We start from the raw sequence: 18,570 nt of genomic DNA on the forward strand, positions 1-18,570 counted from the left end.
TTTGCAGTATATATGTGTGTGTCTATATATATATATATATATATATAGACACACACATCTCCATCCCTGTGTACCCTGGAGTTTTTATATTTTTTCATTTCTGTCTTTAAGCAACGAAGTGGCGAATCTGTTAAAGTGCACCAACTTGATGTTGCTATTCCCTTGCATCTCAAAAGCCAGCTGAGGAAAGGACCCCCGCTTGGTAGTGGGGAAGGAGAGGCAGAGTCTGCAGACACAATGCCATTTGTCATGTTAACAAGAAAAGGCAATAAACAGCAGGTAAGAAATGGCCCCCTGTGTTTTCACAATTGATTATTATCAAGTGAAAGTGATGTTTTATAGGTTCAAAATCTCTTGCCAACAAGGGAAAAGAGTTGAAAACATTGAAAGTATTCAGTGGTAGAAATACATAATTTTATCTAACATATGTATAGGCACATCTGACTAGTACTGATAGAATTTTTGAATGGAAAGGACATTTATTTCAGTAGGAAGATTTCCCAAATATGCTCAGAGTTGGAAAGGAAAAGAGGATGATGACACATCTCAAGAAAATGCTCAGTTGTCAGTATTTCTCCTGAAAATCATTGTTTTTTGACTCTGAATCCTCCATTCTCCTTAGACTGCTTCCCTCTCCTTTCCTGTAATTTACAAATGGCCCTCAGAACGGCTACTAAGGCTATTAGTTATTTCAGGGATTCATACATTGACAGCTCACATCCTGCTGAGGGAGCTAGACAAACATCTTACTTGCAGATGGTGAAAAAATGCTGTAAAGAAAATAAAGCCCAGCTCTCAGATATACATTACCAAAGCTGTCAACATCTGAAATCAAGCTGCCTCTTCAAGTAGATGGAATCCTAGGATAATTGGTAGTATTTTTCTGTTTTAGTAGTATGTAAAAATAATGGTGCATCTTATGATGGAATCTTAGTTTATGAAACAAGGTAGCTACTACAGCTTCTCAGAGATAAGTCTAATACCTGGCTTCCACACTCATTCAAAGAGCCTTTTTAAACCAGTGTTCTTCAGCTGATAGCTGTGGACTGGTGCCAGTCTGCCAGAATATGCCAGTGAAAGAGATAACCACCCTGATATTATATGAAGGTTAGAGAGTTAGGACTCTATAATCTTCATCCAACATCAGGATGGTTAACTCTTACGTGGACCAGCATCTGTTTGCAGACAGGTGGTTGACAACACTGGATAGATGTTTATTGTTGACTTGCTATGCACCATGCACTATTCTATGTGCAGAACATACAGCAGGCAAACAAAGTCCCTCTTCCTGGGAATTTTCATTCTAGTGTTGGGAGGCAGACAATAAAATACATAATATCAGATTGGGAAAATGCTATGAAGGAAAATAAAGCCAAATAAGAGAATAGAAAGCTACTGGGATTGGGAAGAGGCCATTAGAGGGAGATTGCTGTTTTAGATGGGTGATCAGGGGAGACCTGTAATAGGTGTCACGTATGATGATAGTCTGTTCCCTCCCTACCACTGCAACCTCAAAGACATGATGCTTAAATTTTATCTCTACTTTTGTCATGTAATATCTTGTTTACATAAAGGATCAAAGTTGTACAGTATACCATTATTTTGCTGTAGTGCAAGTAAATCTTGAGATACGAAAACTATATACCAATTAAAATGTGATATGGATGACTGGAGAAGATATACATTGTAACTCATTTTAATTGTTAACTTTGACTTAGGTTCAGAGCTGCTGTAACTTTTTCACACTGTCCTTTAGTTTCTAGTCATCAGGCCTTTCCTCCATTCTCTGGTTACTGTGCTTTCCAGGAAGGTTTCGCCCTGTCCCACCCTCAGGTCAAGGTTAAGCCCTGCTATTTCCCCACTCCTCTACCCTCCACTTACACCCTGGAAAAATTAGGACTTCTTTTGATCTTTGTACAACTGTTCTCCTCAGTGTGCTTAGAACTGCTAATTCCCCACAGTTACCAGGATATTCAAAGTTCAGAGTGTTTGGTTTTCTTGGGACTAAGTTCTCTGAGCTAGATTTTTTCTATTTCCATCATCACATTTTAGGTCTGCTTCATTTTCTCTTCTCTTTTCTTCTCTTCGCTTTTGTTTTCTTTTCTTTAAGCTTTCAGTCTTTAATACCTTAGATTTTTTGTTGCACTAAAGGAAAAAAAATATTTTAACTGTGAAGGGCAGTTCATGGTAACTTCACTTAACTGTATACCTTGGTTCCCATTCCCTTGCAGCTACTGAACATTTGTATTACATTGGCCTTGAGCCTTCGTTTTTCTTAGCTAGAAGGGAGTTTAGGAATATAATTACACAAGAGTACATAATAAGTTGATTCATGTGTCCCTCCCTTTTGTGAGGCACACATGAAAATTCATTATACCCTTATCAACTCATACACCCTGTATGACCTTTTCAGAATGAGTACTTGTAAATTAAATCAAAACCGACTGTTAGAAACTTTTGAACTTTAAAAAATAAATTTATTTCTGCAGCCCTCAATTCTAACTTATATGGTTCAAAATAAAAGACTATGTGCTTATTTCTAAAGAGGAATATTTTTAGTTTAAAGTAGGTAGATTATATATTGTGTGACCCATATAACTTTATATAAAGTAATTAGAAGTGTTTACTCTTAAAATGTAAAATTTTGTTTAATTTTTAAGGTAACTTTTCTTGAACTTTATTTAAAAAACATTAGCAAACATGAAGTGAGAAGTCAGAGTACATGGTTATTAAGTAAATTTTCAGCTCAAACTTTATTTGGAATTTTGGAAAATGTTCAATTTTAGGAAGATTATTTGAAGAAACATCACTGGTATTTTGTGGCCTGCAAAAGAAAATATGTTTTGTTCTGATTTTTATTTCTCTATTTGATTTTTGGGTGTTGACCATGTTTGGGGCAACGGTTTTTCTAGGAATGTGAAATGTGTTGCCTTTATAGAACTCCTTAATTCTTACATGAAAGATCTCTTTGTACACAAATTTGTGCTCAGAAATAACTTTTATTTCTGTAGTCATTAAGGATAATGCTATTGGTAATTTATTTCTAGATTTAAATATTTATGAGATACAATACTAAATTGAAGTAAAATGTTTTGATTATTAAATTAATAGAACCATTTAAACAAATGCACAATATATTTTAGTTTAATACTTACAAGCAGTCCTTTTTTTCCCCAGTTAGTATTTATAAGGAATCCTGATTTGTATTACATATCTTCTGATTGGAGATATTGATGTTATCTATCATAGTAACTTGGGGTTATGTATATATATTTGGATACATACATACATATTTTTTCCAATTTTAGCTCCATTTGTGAAGTAGTTTTAAAATATAATGTAAAGTATCTTTACTCATTATCACACTCCAAGAAATCTGATTTGAGTGACTACAATTTTTTGTCATCTAATTTGCTATAAAGTAATACCTCTATTTTAAAAGTATCTTAGTGGCTTTATGGTGAAGGTACTTGATAAGAGTGGCATCAGTATAATTTGTCTCTCATGCTCTGTATTTATTACTGTCTCTTTTCTGTTCTTTTTTTTTTATTTTTCTGAAGTGAGAAGCAGGGAGTCAGAGACAGATTCCTGCATGCACCTTACCGGGATCCACCTGGCATGTCCACCAGGGGGCAATGCTCTGCCCATCTGGGGCATTGCTGCGTTGCAACTGGAGCCATTCTAGCACCTGAGGTGGAGGCCAGGGAGCCCTCCTCAGTTCCTGGGCCAACTTTGCTCCAATGGAGCCTTGGCTGTGCGAGGGGAAGAGAGAGACAGAGAGAAAGGAGGGGGGGGGTGGAGAAGCAGATGGGCACTTCTCCTGTGTGCCCTGGCTGGGAATCGAACCCAGGACTTCCACATGCCGGGCCGAAGCTCTACCGCTGAGCCAACCAACCAGGGCCTCCTTTCTGTTCTTTTAAAGCACATGATACTTGAGAACTATTCTTTCTGTAAAACTTTTCTCAGGTCATAAAGTGTTTTTGTCTTTTACTTGCAATTATTTTCCTTTAGAATATATTTAACTATTTTCTTTGTAATATTTTATACTATTTCATCAGTATGATTAGTACCATCCTCATTAGGCTTGACATTACTGATTTATGAAGGAAATTTCAAGTGTTGTTATCAGGAACCTACTAAGGGGGGGAAATGGTCAGCCTGTTTTCTGAGTATGTTAATGTGACAGATAAAAGCATGTGTGTCCTTCTGAATTTTGAAAAATAGAAAAATTTATTACAGGGAATGATAGCTATTTTGCTTAACTTTGTTTTGGTTTGTTTCTGTTAGTGGAAATAAGAAACAGTTGAGGCAAGTCCCATTGAATATAGATGTATTCTGATACAGATTACTACACAGGCCTAAGGACAGGTATACAGAAGTAGTTAAGGATTTGTTTCTTAATGCATTTAAATGCATTACTAATAGGTAATATTTATGGAGTACCTGCTATGTGTAGGCCCTATCTTATATGCTTTACATATTTTTTTACATACTTATTTCTCACAGCAACCCTAAAAGGTAGTATTGATACCTTCATTTTACTTACGAGAAAAAGAACGTTCTTAACTGATTAGCTAGGTCATACCAATAAATGATAAGGCTGAGGTATGAACCCAGTCTGACTATAAAAGTCTGCCTTCTTAACTTCTTTGCATTACTGCCTGGCAGGTATGTAATTCATGGAAGAACTGATTGTAATGTCGAAATGAAACTTGGGAGAAGGAGCAGAAATAAAGATAGTATAGGTACAGAATTCATAATTGTGGAAGAAGGAAAAATTGACCATCATCAGGCCAAATACCGTAGAATTTAGAAATAGTCTACAAACAGTAATTTTTAAAGGAGATGAGATTTAAGAAGATGAGGTGCATTTAAAATGTGCAGGGTCATGAGAATAAGTAAGGGTAAATAAATCCCACTGTTGGGGGAGAGGTTGTGTAAAAAACAACTATTCACTTTCTCTTTTATCAACAAGAAAAATTTCAACGTGAATGGGTAAATTAAAGATTGAGTAAAATTAAAGTGTCCAAGGGGATAATTTATTTACTTCAAATAAGTCCCAGTTTTTAGGCATAAACAAATTCTGTCCTCAAGGACTGCAAGAATTTCTATATGAAATTGTAGAGCAGTTGTCATTAACTTAGAAAAATGTTATACATGGAACAGTAGTTAAAAGACTCATAGTGGGCAAATATTTCCTTTTTCAAAGAGCAGGAAAGATTCTGAAAACAATGCAATTCGGTAAGCTTGATGTCAGCTTTTAGCATAATTCTGGATTGAGTTTCAAAATAGATGGTTTTGGTTATTAGAAAAAGAAAATTAAAATTAAAATGACAATAGTACTATATACTCACTAGAATGGCTAAAATACCAAGTGTTGACAAGGATATGAAGGAACTGGAACATTCATATGCTACTAATTGAGTGTAAAATGGTGCAGCTGCTTTGGAAAACATTTTATCACTTTCTTAAAAAGTAAAATACACTGGATATTCCCAGCTTTTTAATTTAAAAGAAATGAAAATGTTTCCACAGAAACATTTGTACATGAGTGTACAATGTATTTGCAATTACCCAAAACTAGAAACACCAAATGCTATCAATAAATAAATGGATTAACAAATTGTGGTATATTTGTACTAGGGAGTGCTACTCTACAATTAAAAGAAATAAACTATAATATCTATGACAACATGGCTACATCTCAGAATCATTGTACTATGTAAAAGAAGCTGGATAAAACAGAATATGGATTATATGGTTCAATATATTTAAAATTTCAGAAAGTACAAACTAATCAATAGTGACAGAAAGCAGTTTAGCAGTTTGTTGCCTGGGGATAGGGTAGAGGAAGATATGGGTTACAGTGGGGGACGAGAGGAACCTTTGGAGATGATGGATATGCTTGTTATCTCGTGTGTGTGCATATGTCAGAACTCATCAAATTGTACATTTAAAATATGTGCAGTTTATGTATTTTAAGTACACCTCACTAAAGAAGATAGTTTTGAGCTCATAATTGAAAGTGCAAGTGGCAAAACATTTGTACTAGAACACTAAGAGCAGGTTGTATCAGACTTAGTTCAGTGGGGAGAAGGGATGAGGTCTACTATGCTGATAGCTTAAAGGGACTACCTTAAATGTATTTTAGTTTTGATATGTGAGATATTTAATTATCTGTATTGTGATTAAAATGAAATGTACTGGCCCTGGCCGGTTGGCTCAGCGGTAAGAGCATCGGCCTGGCGTGCGGGGGACCCGGGTTCGATTCCTGGCCAGGGCACATAGGAGAAGCGCCCATTTGCTTCTCCACCCCCCCCCCCTCCTTCCTCTCTGTCTCTCTCTTCCCCTCCATTGGAGCAAAGATGGCCCGGGCGCTGGGGATGGCTCCTTGGCCTCTGCCCCAGGCGCTAGAGTGGCTCTGGTCGCGGCAGAGCGTTGCCCCTGGTGGGCGTGCCTGGTGGATCCCGGTCGGGCGCATGCGGGAGTCTGTCTGACTGTCTCTCCCCGTTTCCAGCTTCAGAAAAAAAAAATACAAAAAAAAAAAAAAAATGAAATGTACTTAGTTGGGTTTATAGATAGTTTCAGACCTGCACTTAATACTTTTCACTTCAGTGTTTTTGGCCTTAGTGTTCTGCGTATTACTAATATTTTAACACTGACTATGTGTACCATAAAAGAGAATAAATACAGTACCAAGAAAGGACATCTGAGATAATACAGAGAATCAAATTGTCAAATCAAACTCAAATGAATTGGAGATCTTAAACAGTGTTAAGCTTTACTAATAATTTTAAGGATGCAAATATTCAAAAGTCATAGACCAAGCAGGGAGAGGTCTGAGATCCTGAACACAGTGCTCCAAGTTCTTTCTTTCTGCATCAGATGTGCTTTTGGTCCAGAGTATTAAAGGAGCTCTGTTAAGTGAGAGGTTCAAGTTATACACAGCAGAGAAAATTTAGGTTATGAAACATCTCCATTGACTACTCAGATGGTTACATAGCTTACTCAACAATTTTCAGGGAGCCTATCAATTCATAGATTCTATCTTCTTTTGTTTACCTTGCACAATTCTAAACCAAGAACACCCTGCTAAAAAAAAATATTCCATAGATAAGGACTCTCTCCCACAACAGAAATGGATCTTGTATGTTTCTTAACTCTTCCTCCTTTCCAACATCACAGCTATCTGTAGAAATAGGACGATTTGTTAATACTGAAGGTGGACTAGATTTGTTCTGTATGGTTCAGGAGAGGAAAACTGCTTCCGGAGAGTAGAAATGAAAAGGATGCAGAGCGGGTTGTTGGGGGGGGGGGGGGCAGGGAGTAAAGAGGCACAAGTATATGGTGATGGAGAATGATTTGACTCTGGGTGATGGGCAACACCACACAATCATCAGTTCAAATGCTATAGAAATGTTTACCTGAAATCTATGTAATCTTACTGATCAATGTCACCCCATTAAATTTAACTTTCAAAAAAAAAATGATTGCTATTTAAAGCCTTTCTGACAATTATTTGTACATTATAGAGTCTACAGAATGTGCTCATTGCTAGTTATGCGCTTCCAAACAGGGTGCAGGAAAGAGGAGCTTCTGCTTTTCATGGAGGTTGGACTCAATGGCCTCCACTTAACATCCAAGCCTAATGGGTTTGTCTCTAGTAGAAGAGTACTATCATCTGTTTATGTTCTTAGATTTTTCTGTCTTTATTGACTTTTACAGAAAGGAAAGACATTATTTTTCTAAACTCATTTAATTTTACTTAATATTATATTTGAAATCTTTTTTCTCTTGATTTTTCTCAAGTCATTTGTGATTTTTTTCCCTCCCTCAGTTTAAGATCCTTAATGTACCCATGTCTTCTCAACTTGCTGCAAATCATTGGAACCAGCAACAGGCAGAACAAGAAGAAAGAATGAGAATGAAAAAGCTCACACTAGATATCAATGAACGACAAGAACAAGAAGATTATCAAGGTAGAAAGTCATTTTAGGACAGCAATAGAGAATTTGATGCGTTTTGGGCTTTTTAAATATAGAATATCAAAGCTGTTTATTCTTGATCTTTTCATGCCATGTTTGTATATTTTAGTCTGAGAAGTTGGTTGTTTTTCATTTCCATCCTGTCTTCATTTTTTTCTCACTTATTTGTAAAATAACAGTAATCTAATTGTCATCATAATTTGCTAATTCTGTGTAAGGCCAGTAGTTGCGGCTGCCGTCACTGCCAGGCAGGTGCAGGTTCACATTAGATTTGGACAGATGATAAAGAAACAATGGAGCCGAAAAATGCTGGGCTATATCTTTATTTTAGCCTCGCACTGGTAGGCGAGTAAAAACAAACACATTGGGCTCCAAAATCCACTCATCCAGCGCTCACAAAGCTACTGACACATCCGGGTTTTCCTAGAATCAAAAGCCCCTACCAGCCTCAGTCCCCTCTGGTTCCCCATCTCCCTTCTCTCCGCACACACTCTGCACAAACTGGCTTCTCCTACAGCACCCTGCCATCTTGGCTGCCTCCTCTTCTCCTTCACTCTGCAAAATCATGGCCCCCTTCCTCCTCCTGTTTCTTCACAAACTTTTCTTGGTGCAAAAACCCCTCCTCCAGCACACATTAGCACAACAAAGCTCCTTCCCAAGCAAGAAGGTAATTAGCAGTTTCACCTGGGCAGCATCATTCACGTGGGCAGTGCCATTTTTAACAAAGCATAAAAATCACATTTTACAAACACATTTGCCCAACATTCCATAATTCAATTCAATTCTATACCATTGAGCTATGTTTGCAAGTGAGACAATCAATTTTTAATCATGTTGTCAGTCTACTGTGAGCAAATTAAGTATTTATTATCTCATTTTATCTGTTTGGGAATCCTGGTCTTAAATAACCCATGTTCTTTCAGATTCGAGGTTCTTTTAGACCCTCAAATTAGGGGTCTTGTTTTATGCAGACATTCTTAGCGTTCTTGGATTGACTGGAACCTTGTGCAGAGTCCATGGATACCTCGTATGCTAGCCTTTGGCATTTCTATGGCACCAGTTTAGAGCCATAACATGGTTGTTCATATAGTGCTGTACTGGCAAACTGCTTTTTGTGCAAGAGATTGTTGTGTAAATAATACTTGGTTTTCTGTCTTTAAATTCCACTTCTAGAATTACCTCTTCCAGTTGATAGCGAGCATTCTTAAAAAAATAAATGATAACTAACATAACACTCAGTATAAGTGCTTACTTACTATGGGCCAGACACTGTTTTTCTGGGGGGGGGGACTGTTTTTTGGGGTTTTAAAATTTTTTATTTATTGATTTTAACCAGAGAGGAGAGAGGGAGAAAGAGAGACAGACAGGAGCATCAATCTGCTCCTGTATGTGCCCTGACCGGGGATCTAACTGGCAACCTCTGCACTTTAGGCTGATGTTCCAACCAACAGAGCTACCTGGCCAGGACCAGACACCGTTTTATGTACTTTTTCAAAGCATTTAATCCTCACAACAATTCAATAAATAATTATCCACATTTTACATTTAGGGAAGCTGAACCCAAAGTCCCACAACTAGTAAGTGGCAGAGCTGAGATTTGAACCAATATTATCCTGTTCTAACACCATGTTCTCAACACCATGCTTATTTATAATTACTGTACTATACTGCTTCTCATACTGTTTTACTACCGCACAAGACACTTATATGGAGCCCAAGTTGACAATACGAGAGAGATTGGATTCATAGAGCACATCTCATCTTTAAATGTTCTCTTTTTCAGTACTTCTTAATCATTTTAGTCAATTTGTGGTTATTTTTCTTTTAGTCAGCAACCTGACAAAACTAAAAAACTTGACTTTCCTAGGGTTTTATTTGCTTTGTGGCAGGAGTACATTTACCAGAGTTCACCACCTTTTCTGTTTTGCTCCTCACAACAGAAATGCTGCAGTCTCTTGCCCAGCGCCCTGCTCCAGCAAACACCAATCGGGAGCGGCGGCCGCGCTACCAGCACCCAAAGGGAGCACCTAATGCGGATCTAATCTTTAAGACTGGTGGGAGGTAGGACGTCTCTCCTTCCTTCCTTACCTCTTTGGTTTTCATGATGTACATGTGAACAACTTAGGTAGCTGTCAGTTACATGAAATGATAATGGCCTGATCATTAGCAAGATAGAAAGTCTTTGTTTTGGAGGTATTTGAGAAAAGAAAACATATTTATAAAATAATTACAAGTTTGTTTGTTTTTTGTCTTGATTTCAGTCACACTTGATTAAGTGGCTTTCACTGTCTCTAACTGGACTTCTGGTGTTTTAAGGTGTGGTTTTTTTGGGTTTTTTTTTTTTTTTTTGCATTTAGAGAGAAAACTGTTTATAGATTAGTTTGAGAGAAATCACAAGTTTTGTGTTAGTATCTCTTTGGTCAGTGTTAAGTCATATTAATGTTTACAGAAATTTAAATCTTGTTTGCTAGACTTACAAGTCTGGAGGTTGAGTTTGTTTTTGAGATATTTTGTTTGTTTTTTTGTTTTTTAAATTATGAAATGTCCTGCTGGGATTTATGCCAGTTCTGTTTGGAACTTGAGTTTCTTTTTTTTTTTTTTTTTGTATTTTTCTGAAGCTGGAAACGGAGAGAGACAGTCAGACAGACTCCCGCATGCGCCCAACTGGGATCCACCCGGAACGCCCACCAGGGGGCGACGCTCTGCCCACCAGGGGGCGATGCTCTGCTCCTTTGGGGTGTCGCTCTGTTGCGACCAGAGCCACTCTAGCACCTGGGGCAGAGGCCAAGGAGCCATCCCCAGCACCCAGGCCATCTTTGCTCCAATGGAGCCTCGCTGCGGGAGGGGAAGAGAGAGACAGAGAGGAAGGGGGGGGGGTGGAGAAGCAGATGGGCGCTTCTCCTGTGTGCCCTGGCCGGAAATCGAACCCGGGACTTCTGCATGCCAGGCTGACGCTCTACCACTGAGCCAACCAGCCAGGGCCTGGAACTTGAGTTTCTTAATGTGAAATAATTAAAATTCTATAAGGAGTTTCATGTAAATCATGTTCCCTAATAGGGTCTCATTCATCTGTTTTTAAACAATAAATTATTCAAAGTGTTTCTGGGACCTGATCTAAAGACCTATACTATTAATTCAGTTTTCTGTCTTATGGTTGGGTTATGGGGAAGTGACATTGGCTTTGCTGCTCTCACTGATCTTCCTCCAGGTACTAGTGTTTAGGTTGAGGATGTACAGTAGTCCTAAGATGTCACCTTGTCCTTGTGAACAGGTGTAGAAAGGAGTGTGCTGGGAGTAGTAGCAAAAGTAATTCATTGTTGAAGAGGGTACATTAGGGAAAATGCAGGTATTGTTAGAGCCTATGTCTTTTATTAACAAAATATATTTGTGTGATCCTGATAATGGTTTTCTTTGAACTATATGCTCAGACAACTTGAATCAAATTAAAATTTTAAAAATTGGTTTGTCGTGACTGTATAATGATTTGTATTTTAACATCTGTTGAGTGTAATGTTTTTAGAAATCCAAGTTAGAAATGCTAGGAAGGAAAGAAGGGGGAGCGAGGGAGGGAGGTAGGGAAGGTGGGATGGAGGAGGGAAGAAGGAAAGGAAAAGAAAGAAATTTATACAAACCCATCTAATTAGGCATAATGCGATATTAAGTTATATTTAACCATCCAAACTTTATTAAATTTCTTTAATAAAACCTTTTATTGCTGCCAAATGTAGAAGCAGCTAGTTAGGTTAACAGGCCATAAAAATGTTAATTTCCTGCTTTTATATTTTTTAGAGTAGTTTTAAATATATACCATCGTGTTCTTCATAATACCTATTTCCTTTTTCCTTTCTTTTTATTTTTTTGGTCTTGTGATTGGAGGACAGAACTGTTAAAATATTTTTATTTGATGTTTTCCATCAACTTCACCTGTCTTTACTGCAGCCCAGCCTCTCAGAACAGTATTATTTCTATTAATGTCTTAATTCCTTGTCTAGTCAGGTATTTTAAGTGTAGCATCTTTTCCTAATTTATAAATGATTAGTTGACTTGATAGCATCAGTAACTATGATGTTTGAGACCTGATATCTGCAGTAGGATTTGCTCCTCTCTGCTTATATACATCCAGCACCGACCTCGGGTTCAGTCCCGCGCTGTGAATAATTGAAAAGTAGGGGGAAAAAAGCCAGTTTTAATCTTCAATCTTGTAGTCCAGTGGGAATACCAAGTGCAGATAATTTGAAAGAGCTAATTCTGCCCTATTCATATATTTATTTTAAAAATCATTGGTTGATAGTCTGTTAAGTACCAAGCATCTCTTAGGCAGTAGGGAACAGAAATATGGGAAAAGAGATGTGTAAACTTACATGCTATAATGGATGGGTGTATGTGTGTGTGTGTATATATATGTACGTACACACACACACACACACACACACACACAAAGAGATGTGTAAACTTACATGCTATAATGGATGGGTGTATGTGTGTGTGTATATATGTACGTACACACACACACATGCTATAATGGATGGGTGTATGTGTGTGTGTATATATGTACGTACACACACACACACACACACACACACACACAGTTTTCAGTCATTTCTCAAAATCCGTTGTTAATGTTCTGTTTCTCTTTCCTCCCTCCAGCCCCTCTTTCTCCCCTGGTTGGCATACTTGAAAGAATTGGCTACATTTTTTCTTTCTCACTGCTCACTGTGTGACCAGCTGTGGCCTACTGCCTCATCGGCCATTTCACTGAAACTGCCTTCCTGAGCCACCAGGCTGCCTCCTGGTGCTTTCTCAGGGGTCCCTAGGGCTGTCAGAGCACTGAGCATGTGGGCCCTCCTTTTCCTTTTGTACACTCCTCCACTGACGGCACTGCTCTCTTCTGGTCTTTCTTTTTCCTCCCTTAGTCCTCCTACCCCTGTCTCCTTCCTGGACTTGTCTCTTCCTAGAGATGCTGATGTCTTTAGTTTCTGACTATATATCCAACTATCTTCTAAGCAGCCACCTATACATCTCAAAGGAACGTAAACCTCAGCATGTCCCTCACCCCCAAGCCACTCTCCTCCCCTGTTGTCCTGGTTTGGTGAATGGAAACACTGCATACTGAGTTGTCCAGACTAGAAATGAAGGTTTTTAGTTTAGATTTCTCTCTCCCTCAATTCCACATGTAGTTAATTAACAATTCTCTGATACACTGCTGTATGGCTCTCCCACTTCCCCATTTCATTCCACCTTTATTGTGAGATCCTAGGTCCGGCTACAATCTCTTCTCATTGCATTACCACCAAGCAGCCTCCAGTTTCATCCTGTTTCATTCTCTCTGCTTACCCAGTGTTCTTTCTAAAATGAAATCTGCTGTCTGATTATGTGAGCTCTTCAGTGGATCCTCATGACTTGTAGCATCAAATCTAAACTCTTCAACTTGGTTAACATGTTGAAGGTCTACTTACCTTACTGGCTTTATCTCTTGCTCTATTTTTCCCTACTCCCAACCAAGCTAGCCTTTTAGTTCTTTCTACTGTCTTTTTGCCACCCTCTGTTTGGAACCCTCTTGTGCTTTTTCCCAAGATAAGTCCTACTCCTCTAGCAGGTCTGACCTTGGTCTTATAAAGCCTGACTGTTATATAGATCAGTGTATATTTGCTGCCCCAGCTCACGTCTTTCTACAGACGCTGGTAATCACCTGCTAGCTTGTCTTTGTTCCCATGATATTGATGAATGGGGATAGAGGCAAAGCCATTATAGTTTCTCCTTAGCTCTCAGGGCCTGGCACATAGTAGATGCTCAGTAAATATTTGCTGAAAATACAAAGGGCCTTTTACAAATCTGTGTGTAGTCATTTACTAAACTTTTTTCATGTTTTCTGCTCCCTATCTCTTCTCCCTCTTGTCTCCTGACTTTGTGAGAATCCCAACTCTTATGCTACCCTTTCTCCCTGTTTTGAATCTCCTCTTGGTCCTGGACAGTGTAGAGCATCAGCCCAGCATATGTATGTCCTGGGTTTGATTTCCAGTCAGGGCACACATGAGCAACCATCTGCTTTTCCACCCCTCCCTCTCCCCCTTTTCTCCCTCTTTCACTCTTGCAGCCAGTGGTTCAGTTGGTTTAAGCATAGGCCCAGGCCCTGAGGATGGCCCTGTGGTCCAAGCATGACAGCCTCAGATGTTAAAAATAGCTTGGTACTCGAATATCAGCCCAGATGGGATTGTTGAATGGATCCCAGTCAGAGCAAATGCGGGAGTCTGCCTCAGTGTCTCCCCTTCTCTCACCATAGATAGATAGATAGATCTCTTCTTGAAATCATAACTCAAAAAAAAAAATTCTAACATGTCCATCACTCTTGAAAATGGCCCCCTACAAGCTATTTTGATTTTTTCAAAGCCAGTGCTATTACAGTGGATAGCAGTGCAGAAGAAACAAGTAGACATGTAAATGTGAGTTTTTAAGCCTGTAGGGCACCAAATTTTTTTTGTCACTTTTTAAACTTGTTTTTAAGTGAATAAATGTAGTCATTTGAAAGAATGTAACTGATTGGGTGGAGTCTCCTGGTGGTTTGGCTCCTCTTTATTTTCTTCTATTTTTAACCTGGGCCAGACTTAGTAGAAAGATGTGTATGTAGAGCAGTGGTTTGCTAGATTATCTTCAGGAGAACATGCTAATTGAGGAATTCCTCTACAAAAGAGCAAAAAGAAAATTCTGTGAATGAGGTCTCAAAACTATTTTCAATTTGACTCCTAACTTGGCTAGTGCTTTAAAAAAAAAAAAAGTTAATATTGTTGAAGTTATTTGGCAGATAAAAGGAAATTTACTTGGAAACTGGTTATCAAAGATGTTTAATGTTTTCCTTACCTGTGGATTTTGATAAGGCTCCTAGGAATTACATTTTTTTCCTTTTCTAATTAGAATTGAAGTAGGGCGATAAGTTAAAATTTTAGCCCTTCTCACGGGCAGTAATGCTGTAACAAAGTATAATTATTTGCTTGTAATGAGTTAAAATAGCAATAGTTCTCTATAAGTAAACAATTATCCAGGTATCCTATAGTGCAGAACAGGGTTGTTTTATACTTTGCTAGTGTTGAAAAAACTTCAACTTTGCATTTTTGGTAAGTGGTTAGTACTACAAGTATTTGCTGCAGATTCACATGGATTACACATGTGCTCCTCAAACTTTAAAATACGTATTTTAGTCATCTTGACTTTTATTAAACTGCTGGTTCTGACTGGTTTCTGACAAGCTCCCTGGTGATGTCGAAGCTGCTAGAGTGTGGACCACACACTGAGTAGCAAGGGGCTATATTCTGTCAGACATTTTATAACCCATCTTAAAGGAGTGTGTGCATTTCTTTTTATTAGCAGTTTTCTTTATGTCCTTATTTTTAGGTTAAATAAGTAATAGTTTTGTTCTAAAATAGAGTTCCTTTAGAATAACAGTTAAAGAGTAAATTATAAGCACTTCAGGGCTGTTAGATTTTGAAATCTCTCAGAACCATTGCTTATAAATCAATCAAGTAACCATCCTACACTGTAACTAGTGATGTATGTCTTACTTACCAAAGATTATGAACATTTTTTTCCTATCATTCATTGCATTTATTTAAATAATTCTATTTTAGACTGTTGCTTTCTCTTGACTTCAGGAGACTTATCTTCTCTTTCTCTCAGGGAATACTCAGGCTAATTGACCTATTCCATTTAGTTCAGTCTGTACGAATTATGGCTGTATCCAGCTGAATATATACCTTTTCATATTTGCATTTTCTTTGAAAGTTTCTTGCTAATATACTTGCCTTTAGAAAAACAAACTGTTCGTTTGCTAGATCTGCCATAAGAAAATACCACACACTGAGTGACTTGAACAACAAAACTATTTCCCTCACAGTTCTGGAAGCCAGAAATCCAAGGTGAAGGTATCTGCACAGTGGGTCCCACTGAGGGGCTGTAAGGGAGAGTTTGTTCCATGCCTGTCTCCTAGCTTCTGGCACTTGCCAGCAGTCTTTGGCATTGCTTGGCTTCTGCATCACCCAATCTTTGCCTTCATCTTCATGAGGCATTCTGTGTGTGTTTGTGTCTATTTCCAAATCTCCCCTTGTTCCAAGGACACGATTATACTGGATTAGAGGTCCATCCTACACTGGTATGGCCTCATCTGCAGTGACTCTATTTCTAAAGAAGATCATATACCAAGGTACTAGGAGTTAGACTTCAACATTTTGGGTACATACAATTCAACTATAACACAAATCATGAATTTTCAGCATCTTAGAAAGAAGTTGTAGGAAAGATACCCAGATCACTGTCCAAATTGCTCTTTTAGTGCCCCTTTGCAGGCTTCTGTTGTCCTAGTGCAGCAGGAGTTTGTGTGCTCTTTAAAAAGCACTGATTAGTCTGGAGATGTCCCTAAACAGTGGCTGGTGGTATTTATGGGTTCTTTTCTTGCCAGAGGTTTGTCCTCAGTACTAGTTCTTTAATGTTGCCCTGTTTGTGCCTCTAGGAGACGTTGATCCAGCAGCACGTGTCATTTCATTAGGTCCTGTATCTGATGTTGTGGATAGTGGAGTCCTCCAGCAATTGAATGAGAGCAGTGGACACATCTCAGCATGTCGGTCTAGAGAGTTGCGAATCTGAACCTGGGACAGGCTGGGGCCATGAGGCGGAAACAGCAGCCTCTGCCAACACCGGAACAAGCCGCTTCCAGATAAGGCATCAACAGCCTTTTGTAATGGAAACCACGTGAGGGTTAATCTTCTCTTGAGAATGGCAGTCAAGAAATGAGATGGTTAACTTGACTACTGAGCAGTTACACCCAGAAGAGCATCAACGAGATGACTGAGCCGGAGAAGAAATGGTTGTAATGGTAATGGTATGGGGGAAATGAACTTGAGTTTTAAACTTGGTTTGAGTTACAGTGTCTCTGAATTGAACATCCCATGTTGGAAGAAGATACATTTGGGGGCTCCAGGACTACAGTAGAAAAGTATAGCACAAGCAGTAAAATCTTCTAGTAAAAACTTACATGCAGGACAACAAAATGATTAAAAGATATCCAAATACCAGATAATCCACCAGGAAGGCTTTTGTTTAGGCATTTGTTTCAAGAGGAGCAAGGGATGAGGGAGAAAAATCGGTTTTATCCACCAGAGCCAGTGGTATAAATTGCCTATTAGGGTAAAAGAAAAATGTGAAGGACTGTTAGTATAACAGCATGGATTCAGATGGCTTAGGGAAGTCACACCAACCTGAGAGGAGGGATACTGAGCCCATTGTAAGTATCATTGAAAACAAACAACATGCCAGTCAGCATGTCACAAAGTGAATGAAGGACAACAAGCAGTGGATCAGAAGATTTTGTTGACCTTCATGGGTTTACAGCCTCTGTCTCTAAACAAAGTATGGAAACAGGAAACAGGAAACAGTCGAGTTTTTATTTTGCTTTTGTTTTTGTTTTGTTTTGTTTTGTTCCTCCCTCCCCACTTCCCCACCCCTACTAAATAGAAATGAGGGTTCTTAGTCTGTTTCTGGCAGTCTGTTAATTTATTAGGATAGTTGTCTTTCGTTTGCTTTTCAATAGGCTTAGTAAATTTAGTTAAAGAGCACATCTGTATGCTACAACTTGATTACATCTTTTTTCTAGCTATTTTGCATTTTTTTTTTCTTTTACCATGTTTCAGTTTCTGCATGTAGAATTAAATAAAAACCAAATTTGTAAAGTTGTAACATTTCACATGGAAATGCTGCCCTATCTTCACCAGCTTCAGAAATCTGACCTTTGCCAATGCTGCAATAAAGTGTTGTAATTTAGATCTGCTCTGGTTGCGTTTTACTTGGTTTGGGTTTTGGAAACCTATTAACTGGATAAATCAGTGTCTTTCAAGGTTATTCTTCGTCCTTTTTAAAGTAGTCTCAGAGATGATTTCTTCAGCATGTCACTAGTAATGTTGCTCTCACTTCAGCATTGTGTATTTGCATTGCTTTCTTGGGTGCCTGACTCGTTTGCTTACCTTTGGGTCCATACAAAAAGTAGCCTGTGGAGTCCAGTGGAGTAAATAAGCTTAAGCTAGTTTAGATGGAAATTACTGTCTAACGTGTGTTCATGATTTTACAAGAATGTGTGCAACAGGGGTGATAAAAGCCTCTGTAAGGCAGGCAACTCAGAAACGAATTGCAAGAACCATTGCCTTCCCTTTCTAGGTGTTCATTTCAAGGCTGACTGACACAATCCAAAGGAATGCCTGTAATCACTGTTGCTAAAATATCTAAAATTCAGTAAGAGTCATTAGAGTTCAAAAAGAAATAGAATTTTTTAACCAAAAGAAAGTTTCAAAAGTCCTTAATTCTGTTAATGCTATTTTCCAACCCTCCTCACTGTCATATTGCTAGTGTTAAGCCAGGAATGATTATACTGTATATATCATGCACAGGGCAGACACTATTTGAAAGACAGCTGTAATTCATCTTCATTCACCTTTCATAAGTTGTCTAGAAAGAACAAGGTCAATAAACAGGTGTAATGTATTTGAAGAATCATAAAGTAGGTCAAATAAGTTGGCACTTTACTCAGTTAGACTATTCTAGCAAAGAT

At 38.3% G+C, this 18,570-nt stretch overlaps 1 protein-coding gene across 4 annotated transcripts in view; it reads left to right on the top strand.

Moving 5' to 3' along the window:
* The window catches only part of UPF2 (UPF2 regulator of nonsense mediated mRNA decay), a 128,440-nt gene extending 110,651 nt beyond the window's left edge, over positions 1-17,789 (top strand). For 3 of the 4 annotated variants that reach the window (XM_066384626.1, XM_066384624.1, XM_066384623.1), the window contains exons 19-22: positions 112-279; positions 7,838-7,979; positions 9,926-10,046; positions 16,483-17,789. In XM_066384626.1, coding sequence (XP_066240723.1) covers positions 112-279; positions 7,838-7,979; positions 9,926-10,046; positions 16,483-16,492 — 441 coding nt within the window. In that variant the 3' untranslated portion in view covers positions 16,493-17,789. Of the gene's footprint in view, positions 1-111; positions 280-7,837; positions 7,980-9,925; positions 10,051-16,482 lie in introns of those variants that run through there. The other variant, XM_066384625.1, reaches the window with a different exon arrangement.
* Positions 17,790-18,570: the final 781 nt, after the last annotated feature.

This window comes from Saccopteryx leptura, chromosome 5, assembly GCF_036850995.1.
Source record: "Saccopteryx leptura isolate mSacLep1 chromosome 5, mSacLep1_pri_phased_curated, whole genome shotgun sequence".
Classification (NCBI taxonomy): domain Eukaryota; kingdom Metazoa; phylum Chordata; class Mammalia; order Chiroptera; family Emballonuridae; genus Saccopteryx; species Saccopteryx leptura.